Here is a 19780-nt window from a genome sequence, read left to right on the forward strand (position 1 = left end):
AAACCCTACTACCCGCGCCCAAGACCGGCTAACTTGGCTATGGCTGAGGAAGATCCTCAAATTCCTCACGTCTTCGACGGGAATCAAACCTGGGATACTCCTTCACCAGTCATATGGTTGCGAAGCACACAGCCACAAGGCTAACTGCGTGGACGTTGTATTATATTGGTGTGATTATGCTAGAAGAAATCCATCAGGCTAGGGATCTTGAAGTGTTAGTAGATAGGAAGTTGAAGTTCAGCTACCATGTAGCAAAGATTGCAAATACAACTCAAATACGAGATAACTGCAATGGTGAAATGAAGTTGGGGCAGCCAGAAGCGTAACCAACTGGTTGATTATATTCACAACACATCAAACTGTTCATTGCATCAACAGCATTTTTGCATTCATCACAAGGTCTATTTAAGATCTGTTGACATTCATGGCAGTGAGTTTAAAAAGTCATTTTTATGTGGCTCCAATCCAGTGCTCTCTATAAGATAATCATTGTAACTTTTATCTATCCTTTTTCTGATTAGGCTTTATTACTCTCCTATGTAATTCTTGGATAGTATTTCTGATAACATGCTTTTTTTTTTATCATTTTAATTGGAAGCCAAACCTAGTTATTCAAAACAAAATCTTGAATTTTATTCACTTCTGAGACTATTTTGCATGAGCTACAAAAAAGTTATCATTAAATCCATATCTGAATTCAAAAAGGCAGAAGGCCAAAATATATCTCATTTCTAAACAGTTTTTTTTTTTCCTGATTTCTTGTTCAAGCCCCTTGATTGCAACTTCTATCCAAGTTTATTTTGACCTTTTTTTCTCTCTCGCTCTCTCTCTCTCTCATCTCAGTCCATCTGCTGCGTACAGCTGCAATCACCTCTTGATTCAAAGAAAAATACTGACCAGCAAGGAATAGTTTTATTTTGGGGAAGAGATAGAAGTCAGAGGGAGCCAAATCTGGCGAATAGGATGGATGTTCCATCAATTCATAGTGCAGATCCCTTAATTTTCCCATTGCCGAAACTCCTTTGTGGGCAGGTACACTGTCTTGAAAGATTTTTTTTCTTCTGTAAACCGGGTCTTTTCTCACAAATTTTTTCATCTAGTCAGGTTAAAAGATCAGAATAATATTCCCCAGTTATTGTTTTACCCTTTTCAAGATAATTAATAAACAAAATGCCTTTAGCATCCCAAAATACCGATGCCATGAACTTTCCTGCTGATGGAACTGACTTTGTCTCATCCATAGTAATAAATCAGTGCACAAAATCAGTTTTATTCTTGTTAAAATGCTCCAACCACTGTTCAGAGATTTTCATGCGAGTGCATCTTTGATCTGTTGTGAGCAAGCACAGCACCCATCTTGCGCAAAGCTTTTTCATTTGCAATTCTTCATGCAAAATATATGTGACACTTCTTTTTTAAAGCCTGTAATCGCAGCAATTTCACGCACTTTGACTTGCTGGTCATCCAATACCATATCGTGCACTTGATCAGTGATTTCTGGTGGTGTTACTTTTTGGACGTCCTTCACGTGGATCATCTTCAAGTAAGGCCATGTTTAAAATTCGGCAGCCCATTTCTTAATTTTCAGAAATGAAGGAGAAGAGTGCCCATAAACTTTTATGAACTTCGAATGAATTTCTTTTGGCATTAGACCTTCTTTTACAAAGAATTTCATAACTGCACAACACTCAATTTTATCCATTTCAAGGAATACAGACAACACTTTTGCTTCAGACAGCTGTATAAAACAAACTACTTGATAGAATGACTTGCAATTTCACATGGATGCTTATGACAGATGTACCAATTTAGGAAAAAAAAAAAAAAAAAAACATTCCCGATAGTGTTGTCATCTATGGTCGAGGCCGAGAACTTTTCAGACCAACCTCATACGTTTTCATTTCCTGAAAATGGGAAGTTAAGTCTGAATAGGAAAAGAAACTGGCTCTGCAAGCTAAACACAACCCGAAAGAATTTTATCATTATGCTGTAAGTAAAAGAAAGAATGAATATGAAAGAATAACTACTTAATGCAAATAGTGTGAGGGTGACAAATGCAGAAGAAGTTGTTCAACTATGAGTGCCCATTTTGTTAAAAGCTATCAACCTGGTGTATATAACATTGATCTCATTGCTACCTCTTCACTGGATTAAGAATCTCAGGTGCATGAGAAAATATTAGCACTGTTGCATAAACTGAATAAGAATACAGCAATAGGGACCGATGGGATATCAACATGGATGCTAAAAGAGTGTTCATCTGAACTGGTTATTCCTTTGACCAGTCTATATAATTTGAGCTTCAGAACAGGAAAGATTCTGTAGAAGTGGAAAAAATGTGTGGTAATCCCACGACCAGTCAGTATAATTTTAAAGTCATGTGTAACCAACGTATAATGTTTATCTACAAGAATTACGATCAAATGTTAGTAAAAACCACCCATAGTTATCTAGTTAAGGGACAACAAGCAGGTCTGTCATTAAGATATATGCCACCCCTAAATTCAAAGAAGATATATATATATGAAAAAAAAAAAAAAAAAAAAAAAATTGGTGCTTTAAGGTTTATATACAATATTTTTTTTAATAATTAAACAAAATCTAAACAAAATCAAGCAGTTCCTGCCTTTATGAATTAATTGTTTCCTGCGACCGTTCACAAAATGGAAATTTATTCATCATGATCAAATTTCTGCCATTTACCCTCAAGGGATGTACAGGATATGATAGTACTACATCAAAATTTGCATCATTACTAACTTCCTATGTACAATTTTCCTCCAAATCAATCTGTTACCTGCCAAGACTAAAACATTATCAGATCTTATATCTATCTTCTAAGGCACTTTTTACCGTATCAATCCACCTATATCTTGGTCTTTTTCATTCCACGGTATGGAATGTCCATGATTTGGTCATCAGTGGGACACAGAGAACCAACAATTCTGTACAAGGTTGGCATAGCAAATTCCAAAAGTTGATGGTAGTGTACCATCGATCACTTTGGAGGTTCATCGATTCCCTGAAGGAGGAACAGAGGCAGAACGAACGAGATATAACACACCTTCTTGGAGGTCAAAGAAATATCAGGGCTCCTGTGAATAGCTGGTACCTACATAACCAAGAACGCATTTTCTCCCTAGTACAGCAATATAAACTCAATACAAGGCTGAAAACAGACTCAGCATATACCTGTTTCTAGTAGCAAGGCGCTTATACGTTGGTCATACATAACTGGTAATTAGTTTACGGAATTAACAACGCATATAAAGTATATTAATTAAAGGTAACTTTAATGAATAACTTCTATTAATTAATTCCATAAACTAATTACCAGCATATACCTGTGGTCAATCGCTTATCATTTGAAGGTGAATCCAGCCAAGGAAGTCAACGGGGAAGACTAAATTCTCCAAACTCCGCAGATTTCAAAATCCATTATCTTGTTTTCACATCAATTTCCAATTAATTCTTTTGTTTCCTTATTTGATTTGTTATAATTAAATGCTCACATACATATCTTGTAGAAATTTGTACAAATTAAAACAAGTGGCTCAGAATCACTCATGTGATTTCACTGCTGAGTGGAAAAATCTAGTTTGGACATAGTGATATATAGGTGTGATACATATAGTGACAAATTTAAGTTGGACAAAATGACCGTTAGTACAAATTGATGTTCATAAAAGTTGATGGTGGTGTACATGAATAAAAGTTGATGGTGGAATCGATGAACATCCATTGGAGGTTCATCGATTCCCTGAAGGAGGAACAGAGGCAGAATGAACAAGATATAACATTCCTTCTTAGATGAAATGTCCGATGGGACAAATTGAGATTGGACGAAATGTCCGATCAGACGAGTGTTCCCTTGGACAAACTTATAAAAGGACAAAAAATCTTGGACCATCTGCCCTCAAACTGTCAGTTCATGTTGAAAGAGAGAAAGGTATAAGGTGATGTACGAATTAGCCACCAAGACGCGTTATAATTATTAAATAATAATAATTACTGACATTTTTACTTCATATCATAATAAGGTTTTTGGAATATGAACAGCAAATTAAATTTATAACATACAGTTTATTAAGCATAAATTTATTATATAAGTACATAAAAAAATAAATAAAATGCATACAATAATGTTAAGAAAAAATTTATATAACAAATATCTTAACAATAGACATGGTGAAAAATATAAATATCAATAAATAACTATACTTATTTGAATCTTACATAAATAAATATATATATGACGGCCTGGTTGACCGAGTTTGAATCCCACTGTGTCATGGATATTTGTGATTGTCTGTGAAAATACTAATAATGGTGGTGGACAGTAGATGGCATTGGTGGAGATGATGCAGTTCACTGTAGTTGGTGGACTTGAGTGGTGGAGATAAAGAGTTGTAGAGTAGGTGCTCTCCCTCAGTACCTCTTGGACTCCTTGGAGGTGTCATGTAATAATAATAATAATAATATGTTTTTTAGCTTGGACAGATGAGTGGAGTTGTAATTTTAATATTAATTATTAATAAAGGCAAGGTGTTACACTTTGAGATATGACTACATACTGTATTGGTGGAGCTGTACTTCAGGAAATGGATGAGATTGGGGATCTTGGAGTGAAGGTAGACAGTGAAATGAAGTTCTGAGGGCATGTTGCATGTGTTGCAAAGACTGCCTGTTGTGTTGATGGTGTGATAAAAAGTACATTGACTTGACATGCAAGGATAAGGAGGTGGTGGTACATCTGTATAAGGATTAGTCCAATCACACATAGAGCGTTTGAGGGAATGTTGATTACAGAGTTGGAAGAAAAGAGGAGATATGATAGAGAACTTCAAATTAGTTAAGGGATTCTACCAGATTAATACAGAAGGAATTATAAAAAAGAGTGGATGTTAAAATGGGAAGGATGAGAGGCCATCCTGGAAGTTGCATAAAGATGTGAAGAATAGTATGAGGAGTGAATTTTTTATGTTGAGAATTGTTGGTGAGTGGAATGCATTGTGAATGCCAGGAGTGTAAATAACTTCAAAGTTCATTATGATTGACATGTTATTAATTGAGTGGGTCTCCCATGATCAGTCTATTGGCTCCACAGTGGTTACCAAAATAATAATAAGAAGAATTTGCAAGTGCAAAAAATCTAGTTCTCCCACAGGTTCTTAATATTATGTCACTGGCCAGAAAGTGATAGAAAGATTCCACTCTATTACATGTGTTGTGTCTTCACTCTGATGATGTGATGAGATACTCAATCACAAATAATAAGTGCTTTAGTTTTTTTACTTAACCATCATCATCATCATCATCAACTTCCTGCCATGTACCCTCAAGGGGTGTACAGGATATGACAGTACTACATGAAAAAATTACATCATTACTAACTTCCTATCTACAATTTTCCTCCAAATCAGTCTGTTACTTGTCAAGACTCCAACATTATCAGATCTTATATTTCTATCGTCTAAGGCACTTTGTACCGTATCAACCCACCTATATCTTGGTCTTCCTCTGGGTCGTTTTCCTGCCACCCTGGCAGAGAACACTTGTTTTGCTAATCTTTCCTCTCCCATTCTATTTAAGTGACCATACCACCTGAGATTAGCTCTGCTAATGCATTCCTGGATGCTGACAATGTCAAGTTCTTTCCTAATATTCTTGTTTTTTATTATGATATTACCATTGATGCCATCTGTTCACGCCTCTAATCTTTCTCAGGACTCTCATATCTGCAGTCCCTAGTCTTTGGTCAAGTGTTTTACTTCTGACCCAGCTCTCAGATCCATAAGTTAAAACTGGTTTGAACACTGTCTAGTATACAGTTAATTTAGTGTTCCGACTAATTTCTCTCTTATTCCATATGAATTTATTCAATTGACTTCCCACCATACCAGCTTTGCTGATTCTGTTGTCTATTTCTATATTTAATTTACCGTCTTCGGTAAAAATCATGCCTAAGTAGCTGAAATGTTTTACTTGTTCCACAGGTTCTCCATTCACAACACAGTTGACATTTTCAATGATTCTGCCTATTTTCATTGTCTTTGTCTTTTTATTGCTGACCTTCATACTATATCTATTACAACAGTTATTCAATTTAGTCAGAGAATCTTGCAGACTTGTAGCGGATTTATTTAGAAGTATAACATCATCTGCATAAAGCAAAGAGCTGACATTAACATCTCCAATTTTGATATCAGGTTTAATACCACTTTCCTTCATAATGTGATCCATATAGATAATGAATAACAGAGGGGATAATGTACATCCTTGTCTCGCACCAGATTTAACATTAAACCATCTTCCTGTACTTCCTTCAATTCTAACTGCTGACTTACAACTCAAATAAAGACTAAGTATTGCTTGATATAATTGACACCATATAACTGCAGCGTATTGAATAGCTTCTCTCTTGGCACCTTATCATATGCCTTTTCCAAATCGACAAAGCTTAAATACAGATCTTTGTTATATTCCCATGCTTTCTCGACTATTTGTCGTAAAGTGAAGATCTGATCTTGACAGCCTCTGTTTGGCCTGAATCCAGCTTGTTCTTCACCAAGCTTTTCTTCCACAATTCTTCTCAACCGTTTCTCAAGTATACTTGCATAGATCTTGCCAGGAACACTCAGTAGGGAAATACCTCTGTAATTCTCACATTCAGTTTTATTTCCCTTTTTATATATGGGTACTATGAGAGCTCTACTCCAATCATCAGGAATTCGTCCCTCTGTCCAGGCTTTCTGAACTATGCAGTGCAGCCACTGTAAAACTTTTATACCACCATACTTCAGCATTTCTGGTCGAATATCATCTACTCCTGCTGCCTTTCCACATTTTAAGCCTTTGATGGCTTTTTCTACTTCAAGTATGGATATGTATTCCTGACTGCATGCCTGGTCAGTGTTTTTTATCACTGTGCTGTCATCACTGCTTGTTTCATTTAGCAGTTTTTCAAAGTAATTACTCCATACTTCAAGGATATCTTTTTCTCCTGTTTTCATGGCACCTTTATCATCTCTAACTCCTTTTACAGCACTCTTTCCTCCATTCCTAAGTTTCTTCAACAACCTCCAGAATATTTTGCCACCTTCTTGATATTTATTTTCTATATTCTTGCCAAAGTCCTTCCATGACTTTTGTGTAGCTAGTTTTACACACTGTTTAGCTTTCTTACATTTGTCTCTGTATTCTGTAAGAGTAAAAGCTGACTTATTTGCCAGGAACTTTTGATATGCTTTCTTCTTTTCATTTACTGCCTCTTTAACTTCCTGTGTCCACCAGAGAGTTCTGATTTTTTTATCCTTGCACACAACCTCTCCACATGCCTCTCTGGCAGAATCAATCAATGTTTTCTTCAGAGTTTGCCACTGAATCTCCAAGGTTTGATTCCTGTTCTCAAACTCTTTCATTTTCTTTTCAATAATCTTTCTGTATTTTAGTCTACAGTTCACATCTGAGAGCTGCTCAACTTTTATTCGCTTTAAAACTTTCTTAAATGTTATTCTTTTCAGTATGAAATTCAATTTTATTCTGCTCAAGACTAAATAGTGATCACTTCCAATTTCAAATCCTCTGTACACTCTGGTGTCCTGCACCAGGGAGAAAACATCACTAACAACAATAACATAGTCAATGAGACTTTAATTATTCCTAGCCTCTTCTCTCCATGTGAATTTGTGCACATTTTTATGTTGGAACATGGTGTTAGTAATAACCAGTCCATGTCGTGAGCAGAAATCCAACAGATATTTGCCATTATTATTAGCTTTGCTCTTTTCTCCAAATTTTCCCAAAATATTTTTGTATGTCTCACAATCATTTCCTACTCTGCTGTTTAGATCCCCAACAAGGACCAACTTTTCCTTTTTCATTGTGTCAGTTGCTTTTTCTAAAGCATCAAAAAATTCCTCTACTTCTACCTTAGTAGAACCTTCTGTGGGACCATAGGCACAAATAAGTCTCATTGTCCAGTTCCCCATTCTCATATTTGCCCACATTACTCTACTTGAGACTGACTGCCATTCAAGAAGATTAGCCTCGTATTTTGTGTTGAATATTATAGCTACTCCTTCTTTTCCTTGATTGTCATTGCCTGAATATAACATTTTGTATTTATTGCTCAGAAAGATCTCACCAGTTTTGGTCGTTTTTTGTTTCAGTCACCCCTATTATGTCGATCTGGTACTTATCTAATTCCTCAGCCTAGCTCCATTTCTTTGCCATTCAGGCTTCTTACATTGATAGTACCGATCTTTAACTCTGGTGATATTGAGTTGGGGTTTGTTTTCAGATTTGTTCCAGTAGCTGACTTTTCGCTGTTCGCCCTGGTTCCCTGGCGAAAACAACGGGGGCCTTGTTTGACCGGGCGACGCCCCAGCCGGCATGAAATTTTGTCATGTTGTACCATCATTTTTTTATTTTGGTTTATCCAATAAGAATACAATTTGGTCGGCTAAATCCCAAATTGCCAGCCCATCATCATGTCTATGAATTAGATTTGTATTAATAATCAAATTCACATGCAAAGTTCATAAGAGCTATTCACCAAATGAATATCTTCGAATACAAATGAGTTTCATTATGTATTGCTGAATTTATTATTCTTTTTCTGTCAATACACCAGAGAAGATAAAATCATACATAAATAAATGCCATGTTACTCATTGATCAAATACACAATCATCAGTTGTTATGACTGCTTGTGAAAACTGTCTGAATGTTTTATCAGAAGTGTCTATATTACAATGATTGCTTGGTTAAACCAATCTGAATGTTTAAAATAAGAAATCAAATATAAAATAATACATGTCTATCCAATTATTAGTTTTTAAAAAGCGTCAATTGTTTCTGCCCCTAGGCATTGCCTTAGTTGCAACTCCACTCCAAAGCAAACTAAATGTAGTTTTACCTTGTTTCTTAACAAAATGGATCCCTCTTCACATAACTTCACTTCATTACTCAGTTTCCAGTAATAGATATCTCTCTTCTGGATTAACACAAACTCCTGTCTTTACCAGTATTAGCACATTATATTGGCTACCATTTCCCATTTTCCTCCACAAAATCATTGAATCTGTTTAGAAGAGAGAAAAAAAATTCACCTAAACAGTGATCTCTCTCTATCTTGTTAATTCTTTCTATACTCAATTACATGAGTAAAGTTGATGCTCCCTGCTGTTTTCAATAGGGAACAAACAGTGAAAAGTCAGGCCACTGAGACAATAACTTTTTCAAATCATTTTAAAACAATCACAAGCATGAGTATTAGAAACAACAATGGAAAAGAGGACAGCATAAGAATTACAGAAATACCATCATGATTGATGTTACAAGATAAACAGACAGGCAAAACACTTCTAAATAATTGTTGAAGTTTTTCCACTTGGTTTAATCCTTTTTCCAAGTGTAAGCAAACAAAGTTTGCACCTGAAATATAATCAGGGCTGGGACAACTTGTATACATAGAAGCTAATGACTTCACATCACCTGCCTTAGCATCCCATAATGCAAAGCACATATCCTTATGGGTATGTAATAATGCTATGCATTGTATGAAGGGTCACTACCCAGACCAGTTTCGGCCTTTATTGAGGTCTTGTCGGTGGGAGCCAGACCCAGAGATGATACTAAGGTTGAAGTAATGCCGATGTCTTTGGCATTACTTCAACAGATCGGAAGGAATGCTGTATGCAGAAGGATGATGTCAGTTATGAAAATTGTAAGAAGCAGGCCAGAAAAGTTGTAAGTTCCCCACAACGCTTGTAAGGAAAGCTGAGTCTGGAAAGAAACAGGCTCTGCAATCTAAAGAAAAACCCAAAAGAATTTTATTGTTATGCTGCAAGTAAAAGAAAGAATCATCATGAAAAAATAACTGTGTTGAATGTAGATGGTATACATGACAGATGCAGAAGAGATTGTTCAACTAATGAGTGCCCATTTTGCTACAAGTTACCAACATGGCATGCAACATTGAGCTCACTGCTACCTCTTCACTGGATGAGGAAACTCTTGTACATGAGGAAGAAGTACTAGAGCTGTTGCACAAACTGAATAAGAATTTGACAATAGGGATTTATAGGAAATCAGCAATAATGCTAAAAGAGTTCAGTGAACTGGCTGTTCCTGTGATCAGGTTATATAATTTGAGCCTAGGAACAGGGAAGATTCCACAGGAGTGGAAAGAATGTATGATAATCCCATTGCACAAAGGTTCTACAAAGACATGTGTCTAACTATCAACCTATCAGTTTCTTTGGAGTAGGCAGTAAAGATTTTGGTGAAGTTAGTAAAAACTCATATACAGAAATGGTTTGACAGAGAATCTATACTGAGCTAGCTTTGCATTAGGAACCCCCCTCATTTACATATTCAGCATGATAACAAAGTACCATGTGATATCAACATCACCCGTAGCTACTATAAATGGGCACACCTATCCTCTGTATCTAATCAGTAAACATTTGCCAGTAATGGGAAAATGTGGCAACATAAGCCAATCTGACCGTAGACAGTTAAGGGCCCAGATTGCAGATCCCAGTATTTTGGAAACAGCTGCACTTGTTGGTTGCTCCCATACTACTCTATCAAGGGTGTATTTGGATGGGATTAACCATGAACAGACATCCAGCAGAAGGGTTTACATTGGTCAGCCATGCATGGTTGAACCTAGGGGTAAGTGTCGGGTGTCATGACTGGTATCTCAGCAATGACATGCAACAGTTACACAACTCACCCACCAGTAAAACAGCAGGGCATTTCCACATGCACCATGTGCCATACCTGCTTTGCCTGAGGTTCCACAGCTGGAGACAAGGGTACCATGATGACGGCCAGGCATCGTAAACGCCTCACATGGGCCAAGGAACTTCGGAAATGGATTCTCGACAAATGGAATAAGGTCGTCTGGAGTGATGAGTTCCATTTCCTGCTGCATCATGCTAATGGCTAGGTTCACATTTGGCATAAACAGCATGAAGCTGTTTATGCCAAAATGTTGAACCCCTTCCCAGTTGCACAGTTGTGGTTCAATAGGCTGGTGGAGGTGGTATTATGGTCTGGGGAGCTTTTTCCTGACATGCCCTAGGGCTGGTTATCATCCCACAAACACTGAATGGTGAACGCTACAGGGACTTGTTAGCCGACCATCTCTATCCATATGTGCAGGTCTAATCTGACCATAGTGCTATCTTTCAACAGGATAGTACGCCTTATCATTGAGCTCATGCAATTATTGAGTAATTCAAAGAACATAGCAGTGAATTTGCCACATTGCCTTGGACCCCCCCCCCCATGCTCCTCTGACTGTAACCCAATTGAATATGTGTGAGATATGCTAGAATGGGGGTGAGAATTGCTGCTCCTTCTCCCAGGATAAGCATGAACTGACAGAGTTGTTGCAATGGACATGAGTGAAGTTATGCATGGAGGGTGTTCGACACCTTGTGGAATCTGTTCCTAGGCATCTGCAAGCCGATTGCACAGAGAGGTGGACCAACTCTTATTAGGTGAATGTTCCTAATGTAAAGCTAACTTCTGCATTGAACACTATAGGTTTACTAAAGGATGGTCATGTTTGAGCAACTTCTTCACATTTCATAATAATGTTACCATTGACTTAAACAGGGAGGATGGATATACCATGATATTTTTAGACTTGGAGAGTATGAGGTTTGGATTATATGATATTAGCTTGGATAAGAGGATGGCCAACTGACAGATATCAAAAAGTGGTATATGGGGGATGAGAGTCTGCAAGTTTTGATGTGATTGGTGGTGTACCACAGAGATCCGTCCTTGGTCCATTGTATTCAGTCTTTACATTATTGATGCTGGGAAGATTTCACAGGTGGCATATAGCTTTTTTGTTTATTATGAATGCAGTACTTGCAGAATGATTTGATTAGGCTGGCTGGAATTATGGGCATATGAAAAGGGTGCGAGTTCAATGTTAGTAAAGTCATCCACTTTGGTGTCATGAGATATCCATTGGCATATTATATTGGTGATATTATTCTAGAAGGAACTGATCAGGCTAGGGATCTTTGAGTTTTAATAGATAGGAAGCTGAACTTCAAGGACATATACAGTGCTTAAAAATATAACTCAGAGGAAAATTGCAATGTTGAAACAAAAATTGACATGTAAAGATAAGGAAGCCATTTTGCCTCTTTACAAGCTCGATACAACATCACTTGGACTGTTGTGCACAGGTTTGATCTCCTGTTTGTATATAGTAATGCAGATAGAGTAGGGAGAGAGAGTGCAAAAGATGATGTTAAAGATTATATTGCAATGCGGAATACAGATTTTTGAAGACAAATTGAAAATTTGTGGACTACGAACGCTAGCAAATAGGTGAAAGAGGGATGATATGATCGAGACTTACAAACTTCTGAAAAGGTGTCATGCAGAATACCAGTATATGGAATTTGTCATTTTATGGAGGGTGGCAAAAGCACAAGAGCATCTATAAAAGTTGAGAATGTGAATGCAGTGAAGAAGAGCAACTAGATTTTACTCTCAGAATGTTGCATGATTGGAATGGATTGCCTTTGGTGGCTGTGAGTGTAGACAGCCACATAGTCATATTTAAATAGCATTGGTCATTATGGAAAGAGAGTATTATTTCTTTCCATAATCATTCTGATATCCAGAGATGGCATTAACTTGCAGTTAATAGCTGATATTTACTATTAGGTAAGCTGTATTTTAATCTTGCTTCATTTTCTTCTTCTTATTATTATTATTACCAGCCCAAGACCTCATGGAGTGAAAGACTCATCTGGGAGGTCCTTTTATCACACACACAGCTCATCATACCGTGTTTTAAACACATTCAAACTCTTTGCAGACACCACATTCTCAGGCAAGGCATTCCAATCATTCACAACTCTGCACGAAAAAACCTGCCTCTCACTCCCCTACTCACACCCTCTTTATACAGTTTCCAGGGATGACCGCTGGTTCTCCCCTGATCTCCCACTATTCTCTGTATAACTTCTCCAGCATTGATCCTATAACAACCCCTTACCAACTTATAGGTCTCTATCATATCTCCCCTCTTCCTCCTGTCCACCAGACTCTGTAAATTACATCTTCTCAATCTTTCCTCATACTCGACATTCCAGAGGTCAGAAACTACCTTAGTCAGTCTCCTTTGGACCCTTTCCAACATCTCTTCATCCTTTTGAAAACCTGGTGACCAAATCTGGGCACAATAGTCCATGTGTGGCCTAATCAAAGCCTTATACAAGGAACAAGAATCTCCCTACTTCTGCACGTCAGTGTCCTCCGCATCATTCCCAGAAGCCTTTGTGTTGTCTTCACAATTTTGGCGATGTGTCCCCTAAATTTTAGATCCTTATCCACTATCACCCCCAGATCTCTTATTTCCTCTACGTCCAACAATATATTCTCACCAAGCATAAATTCTGCATCCCAACTTTGTTTTCCATATTTTAAAACCTTACATTTTGCAACATTGAATTCACATCCCCATTTCTGTGCCCAATCACTCAGTCTATTCAAGTCTTCCTGTAAGGCCACAACATCTTCACTACACTTCATGGTTCATCCCAACTTTGCCTCATCTGCAAACAACTGAATATCTCCATCCAAATCTTCACCTATATCATTAATATACAAGTTAAACAGTAATGGACCTAAAACAGACCCCTGAGGCACTCCACTAGTGACTTTCTTTTTCCTGGATATCGCTCCCCCATACACAACTTCTTGATACCTATCAGATAGCCAGTCTCCAATCCAATGCACCAATCTAATATCCAATCCCATCTGCTCTAGTTTGACTGTCAACCCATCATGAAGTACTCTATCAAAAGCCTTTGCAAAATCCAAGTATATTACTGTATATCCTTTTCCTCTGTCCAAGGAAACAGTCACTTTATTGTAATAAGTAAGTAGATTACTAAAACATGACCTCCCTTTAGCAAATCCATGCTGTCCATCAAAGCTAATACCATTGTTATCAACCCAACTCTGGATCCTAGTTCTCACAAGCTTCGCCAACAACTTAACCACAATAACTGACACACAGATAGGCCTATAGTTTGATGCTTGAGTTCGATCACCTCCTTTATGAAGTGGCACAATCTTGCCCTCCTTCCACTCCTTAGGGACTTGACCGAGTGCAAGATTCGTATTAAAAAAATATGTCAAGACAGGTGTCAACTCCCTGCCACATTCCTTCAGAATACGTGGCAATATATTATCAAGTCCCACAGCCTTATTAACATCTAGTTTACTCAACTCCCCATACTCCTCTTGCTCACCTACAGTCAGTCTCTCCTCCCTATCATCAACTGCTTTCAATCCCTCCATGAAGTCACATTCACAAGATTGAAAGATCTTTATGAACTGTTCATTAAGTATCTCCACCACACATTCTGCATCAGCTGTCTTTATACCATTTTCTCCAATCAGTGTCATCCTTCCATAATTATTCTTTCTTTTGCTGGCTACATATCGAAAGAATTATTTAGGATTCTTTTTGGCTTCATTAGCCAACTGCTGTTTATACCTCTCTTTAGCTACCCTCACCAACCAAGTCACCCTCCTTGCTTGGTCTTTGTAGACCTAATGGAATTGGTTATTTCCACTTCTCTTATGTTGCCTCCACAATGCCCTTTTTCTCTGTATTGCATGCTTAATCTCTTTATTCATCCATCTCACACCCACCTTATTTAACCTTCTCACCTTGGAATACATTTAGATATTGCATCTACTAAACAGTTTTTGAAAATCCCCCAAGCTGCATTGATCTCTCTTCCAGCTAACTCCTCATTCCACGCTACACCTGCAAGCTGTCTCCTGAGCTCTTCATAATCACCCCCCCCCCTTGTAGTTCCACATATACCCTTTTCTCACAGAGGTCCTCACACTGCTGGCAACCACCAAGGTAATCACCTCATGGTCACTCTCACCAATTGGTGGATGATTTGACACCTCATTTATAATTACATCCTCTTATGACCAAATCCAAGACCCTCAATCCTCGTGTGCCCTCTATTACATACTGTCTGAGGTAATTATCCCTCAAAAACTCAAGAAACTCATTTTCTTTACTTCCAGTTGCAATCTCATCATTCCAATCTATATTGCCATAATTAAAATCATCCATAATGATCACCCTTTTCTTATTTACTTGGCTAATTTGATTGTACATTTCATTATCACCACCATCCACATCACCTGGTCTATAACAACATCCCACCAAGTATTTGATTCCATTCACCTCTATCTCACACCATACTGCCTCAAAACCACTGGCACTATTTCCCTCTTGCATCTCTACTTTATATGGACATAACTCTTTCTCTATCATCAATAGCACTTCCTCCTCCCTTTTTATCCCTTCTGTCCTCACAAAACACATCATACCCTTCCATCTCTATTCCTGTCAGGATGTCATCCTCTTCCAACCATGGCTCACTTATTCTGACAGTTTTTGGGTGAACAGACACAATTAGTGCAACCATTTCATCTGCCTTGTTTCTTATACTTCTAGCATTTGTATACAAACACAACAGCTCATTTCTGGATCTACAGCTAGTTCCACTGATACCACTCACTCGATGTGATCTCTCCATGCTCAACTGGGGCCATTTCCCTTTCTGCTTCGTTATTTTAAAACCTTTTTCAATTCCTTTTGCATCAAAAAGTATTTAAGCATTATTATGAAACTTAAATCCATTTATAAAAATTTGATCTTTCAATATTTTCTCATATTAATGTTTTTCCCATAATCCACCATTTAGGAGAACACCATGAAGAACCTCAATTTCCAATGGATGTATGACCATTTTCTGCCACTGCAAGAAACATGGTGCTTTTTATGACCTTGGTTGCCAGTGTTATTGCCAAGATTTAAACCAGGACAATTGATAATTGTTATTTTAGATGTCATGGTTGTTTGGCAAACATGCATTGTATATTTTCCTGTATGCTTTTATGTAATTATACATTAATCCAGTTCTTGTTTTCTTGTATAAATAATGCATATTTTAGTGATTTATCAGAAGAAACATGCTTTTCTTACTATAATCATGTTTTGTAAATTTTATGGTATTATAATTATATGCAAGTTTTGAAAATTGACAGTTCCCATTTAGTTATTATTTTATCATCTCTCTCCTCTGAGATTGAGAATAATAAAGCTCACAAACACATAATGAATGAGCTGGAACTGATTTAAAAAAAATAAAAATAATAAAATCTTGACCAAGATGTCAAACTGCATCTGAACTGAGTGACTGTTGGCAAATCAAGAATGTTTTTTTTTTGTTTGTTTTTTTGTTGTTGTATTATTATGGTTAAAATGAAACATTAAAAAAAAAACATATAATGAATAAACATGTTTGTTTATAATTGGGTTGCTTCATGTTTGGATTTCATCTTACATGTTGATAGTAGAAAGTAGCAGAGTGTAAATATTATTCGGATGATATTAAATGAGCTGAAACGGATGTAGAAAAATAAGTAAAATTCTTGTCATGATGAAAGGAATCTTTATATAGGCCTTTTGAATTGAAGGTAAGTTAACTGATCTCATATGGAAGGAGCAGGATTTTTCTCCTGAAAACTTAGGTTTTTCATAGCAGATGCCACTGCATTGATAGTAGTGTCATGTAGTTGGAGGATTAATTAATTAAGGGAAACAATGAGTTGTAGTGGGGTGGTGTGTCTTCCCACAGTGAGTCCTTGGAGGTGTTACATAATAATATAGCCATGCATATAATTTAACAGAGGTGATTACATTCATACCCACTACGTAAAGCTTCAGCATCAGTACTTTTCCCATAAATGTGAAAACTTTCTTCCCTTTGATTTGGGAGCACGCAGCATACAAATTTCTTGGAAGAAAATTTTTATGTTGCTTGTGCTCCCAAGCAATGCCAGCCATGCCATATAATGATGATATCAAAAATCAAGTAAGAAAACGTTTGTTGAAGAGCATTTTATGTTTAAAAATAAAAATAAAAAAATTATTTTCTCTAGTGACACCATTCCTCAGTTTTGACATGTGTGTGTGTGATAGACATGATTTTCTTCTGCCACTAAAATGATCTGATTAAAACCCAAATTGAAATGACGCAGTACATTTTAATAGTAATCTTAAATACCAAACTTCCTTATATTCCATCAACCCAGGCAGGAATTATTATTTGAATTATTTAATGGCCACATTAGCATCAAGTTAGCAGTGAATGTTCATTGTCAATATTTTGGCAAAAATTATTAACATTTCTGATTTATACTACCTCTATAAATATCCAGTGAAGGTTTCAAATGTTACATACAATATAAAATGTCAACTCATTTTTGGTTCATGCTACAGACATATAATTTTGTTTTGCCTTGCCATTACTTGTAGTCAGATTAAAACACCATATCTGAAAACAATCTGGCCAGTGTGGAATTCTTACTATATTTGGATAATTTTGTTAAAAAAAATAAATAAATCAAATAATCCAAACCATTTTGCCCTGCAAATGGATTGATGGAAATAGAAATAAAGGTGATGCAAACAATTTTTAAAGAAACCAAATTTTGATAAAATTCATGCATTTTGTCCACAAGTTATGTAAGCAAAATGAAGCTAATAGGTGTGTACAGTTTTGTGAAATGCATCTGAAAAAAAGTATATAATTGGGCAGTAGTGATTACAAGTATATCCACTTTGTAAAACTATAATAGTCATAATTTAATTCTTTGGGTGCATAAATTTGCAAATTTCTTGCCCTTCTGAATAAGGAGCACACAACAGAAAATTTTTCTTGAGGAAACAAGTATGTCTAAAATGAATACATTTAGTACTTAGTCATATATTTTGCAATAGTGTGAGAGGAAGTTGTACCATTTAAATTCCCAAGGAAAATACCACTTTTCCAGCCAGTTTTTGATTCATCAGTTATCTATAAACATGTACGTCCTCTACTAAGGTTTTTTTTTTAGTTATTCCACTATAATGCTCTTTTGGTGATCATTAATGTAAACAAAAATAAGAGGGAAATGCTATGGATTTGGAGTGTTATTCTAACTTAAATACATCTAAAGAACTTTGAGAATTTACTGAAAAATTATAAGCAATGTTATAACTAAAAGATAAAAATAGTCGAGAAAAAATAAAATATCAGCTGATAGGAGAAGATGGCTTGGGTGCATATTATGCCAGTCAGATATACTTACTATTCAACAACTATGTCATGGGTTCAAATCCCACCATTGGGTATGGATGTTCCTTAATATCTTTAAGTCGTAGATGAATGTTGTTGCCTAGTATCAGACCATTATCCCTTATTACCTGAAGTGGTTAGAAAAAATTTCATGGGTGAAAGTCACAAAAGGTTATGACTTCTATCCACAAAAAAGAGAGGAAACAAGTTTTCTACTGTGTAATTTTTGATTTTACATACTATTATGTGGGAACTTCCATGAACTCTGAAGACTCATAGCAGCGTTCAGGTCTAGATGTGGTCATATCATATCCTTATAAAAAGGAATAATAAACTCATCTTTACTTGTCAGTATGTTCATCATCAACATCAAGTGAGCTGCTTTACTCAGTTTTGCAATATGCTCTCTGAACTTTGATTTAGTATCCACCATCACCTCTTCCCCAAATCCTAGCCTCATATCATGAACTTCTCACCTTAATCATCTTACAGTATCTCTACATCAACTTAAGTATTCTGCAAACAGTTGGATATTCCTCCCATCTCGCCTGAAATCATTCCCTAGATAAGTGTTTCTTATACTTTTTTGAGACTTTAGACCGTGCATTAAAATATTTCATTTTTTGCAGAAGCCCTAAATGATTGCATGCAAAATATTTTGATTATAATAATAATAATATGAATATGTACGTAAGTTATTTTAATAACTTATGATACATAATATTCCAAATAATAAAGTAATATAACTTATTAAAATAACTTTCACATCTTACACGTGTAACAAAAATTATATTTCATCCAATGTTATGTGGACATCATCAGGGAGATACTGTTAAAAGATTAATAAAAATGAGCATAAATCATGTGTATTAGTTCGTATCTCAGTTAGAGTTGAAATATATGATATTATACTATTAGAGTTCAAAGAAACATTGTAGTAAGTTGTGCAGGTAAAAATTATTTAAAATAATTATTTAAAAAAAAAAAAACTGATAATTTCTGGTACAGATGATTTCTTAGCATTTCATGTTTCAAGGAAAAATAAATTCTATATAATTTTTATTAGCTTGAAATGTGAAATTCTAAGAAATTGTCCAACCTAAACCAATCAGACTGTATGCCAATATCCAGGTTTTGGGAAGTGATCAATATTAATTGTTCATAAGTTTTTTGTATATTTTTTTATTAATTATTTTAAATAATTTTTATCTACATCACTTACTACAATGGTTCCTTTGAACTTTAATATTGTAATAGCATATATACTAGCTGTGACCAAGACACAAAGTAATATACACATGATTTACAACTCATTATTTTGATTCATCTTTTAAATATAGTTAACAGTCTATCTCCTTGATGATCATGTAACGTTGGATGAAATTATTTTTGTTACATGTGTACACTATGAAAGTTATTTTAATATGTCTAGTACATGTGTTTCATTAAAGTTATTACTGTTCTAGAAATAAGTTAATTTAATTTTAAAAAAATTTATTCACTAAATGCACAAATCTTAATGAAAAATGTGCACTTGTATTGAACGGCATAAATTATCAATGACGACCAATATT

General features: G+C 35.9%; 1 protein-coding gene across 1 annotated transcript in view; it reads left to right on the forward strand.

Annotated features, from left to right (window-relative positions):
* The window catches only part of Thor (eukaryotic translation initiation factor 4E binding protein thor), a 63757-nt gene extending 47358 nt beyond the window's left edge, over positions 1-16399 (forward strand). Inside the window, exon 3 of the mRNA XM_090396370.1 lies at positions 15789-16399. Within this exon, the coding sequence (XP_090252496.1) occupies positions 15789-15829 (41 nt within the window). The 3' untranslated portion in view covers positions 15830-16399. The remainder of the gene's footprint in view (positions 1-15788) is intronic.
* Positions 16400-19780: the final 3381 nt, after the last annotated feature.

Source organism: Typopeltis vanoorti, chromosome 8 (genome assembly GCF_054136105.1).
Source record: "Typopeltis vanoorti isolate ZY-2024b chromosome 8, IOZ_Tvanoo_1.0, whole genome shotgun sequence".
NCBI classification, from domain to species: domain Eukaryota; kingdom Metazoa; phylum Arthropoda; class Arachnida; order Uropygi; family Thelyphonidae; genus Typopeltis; species Typopeltis vanoorti.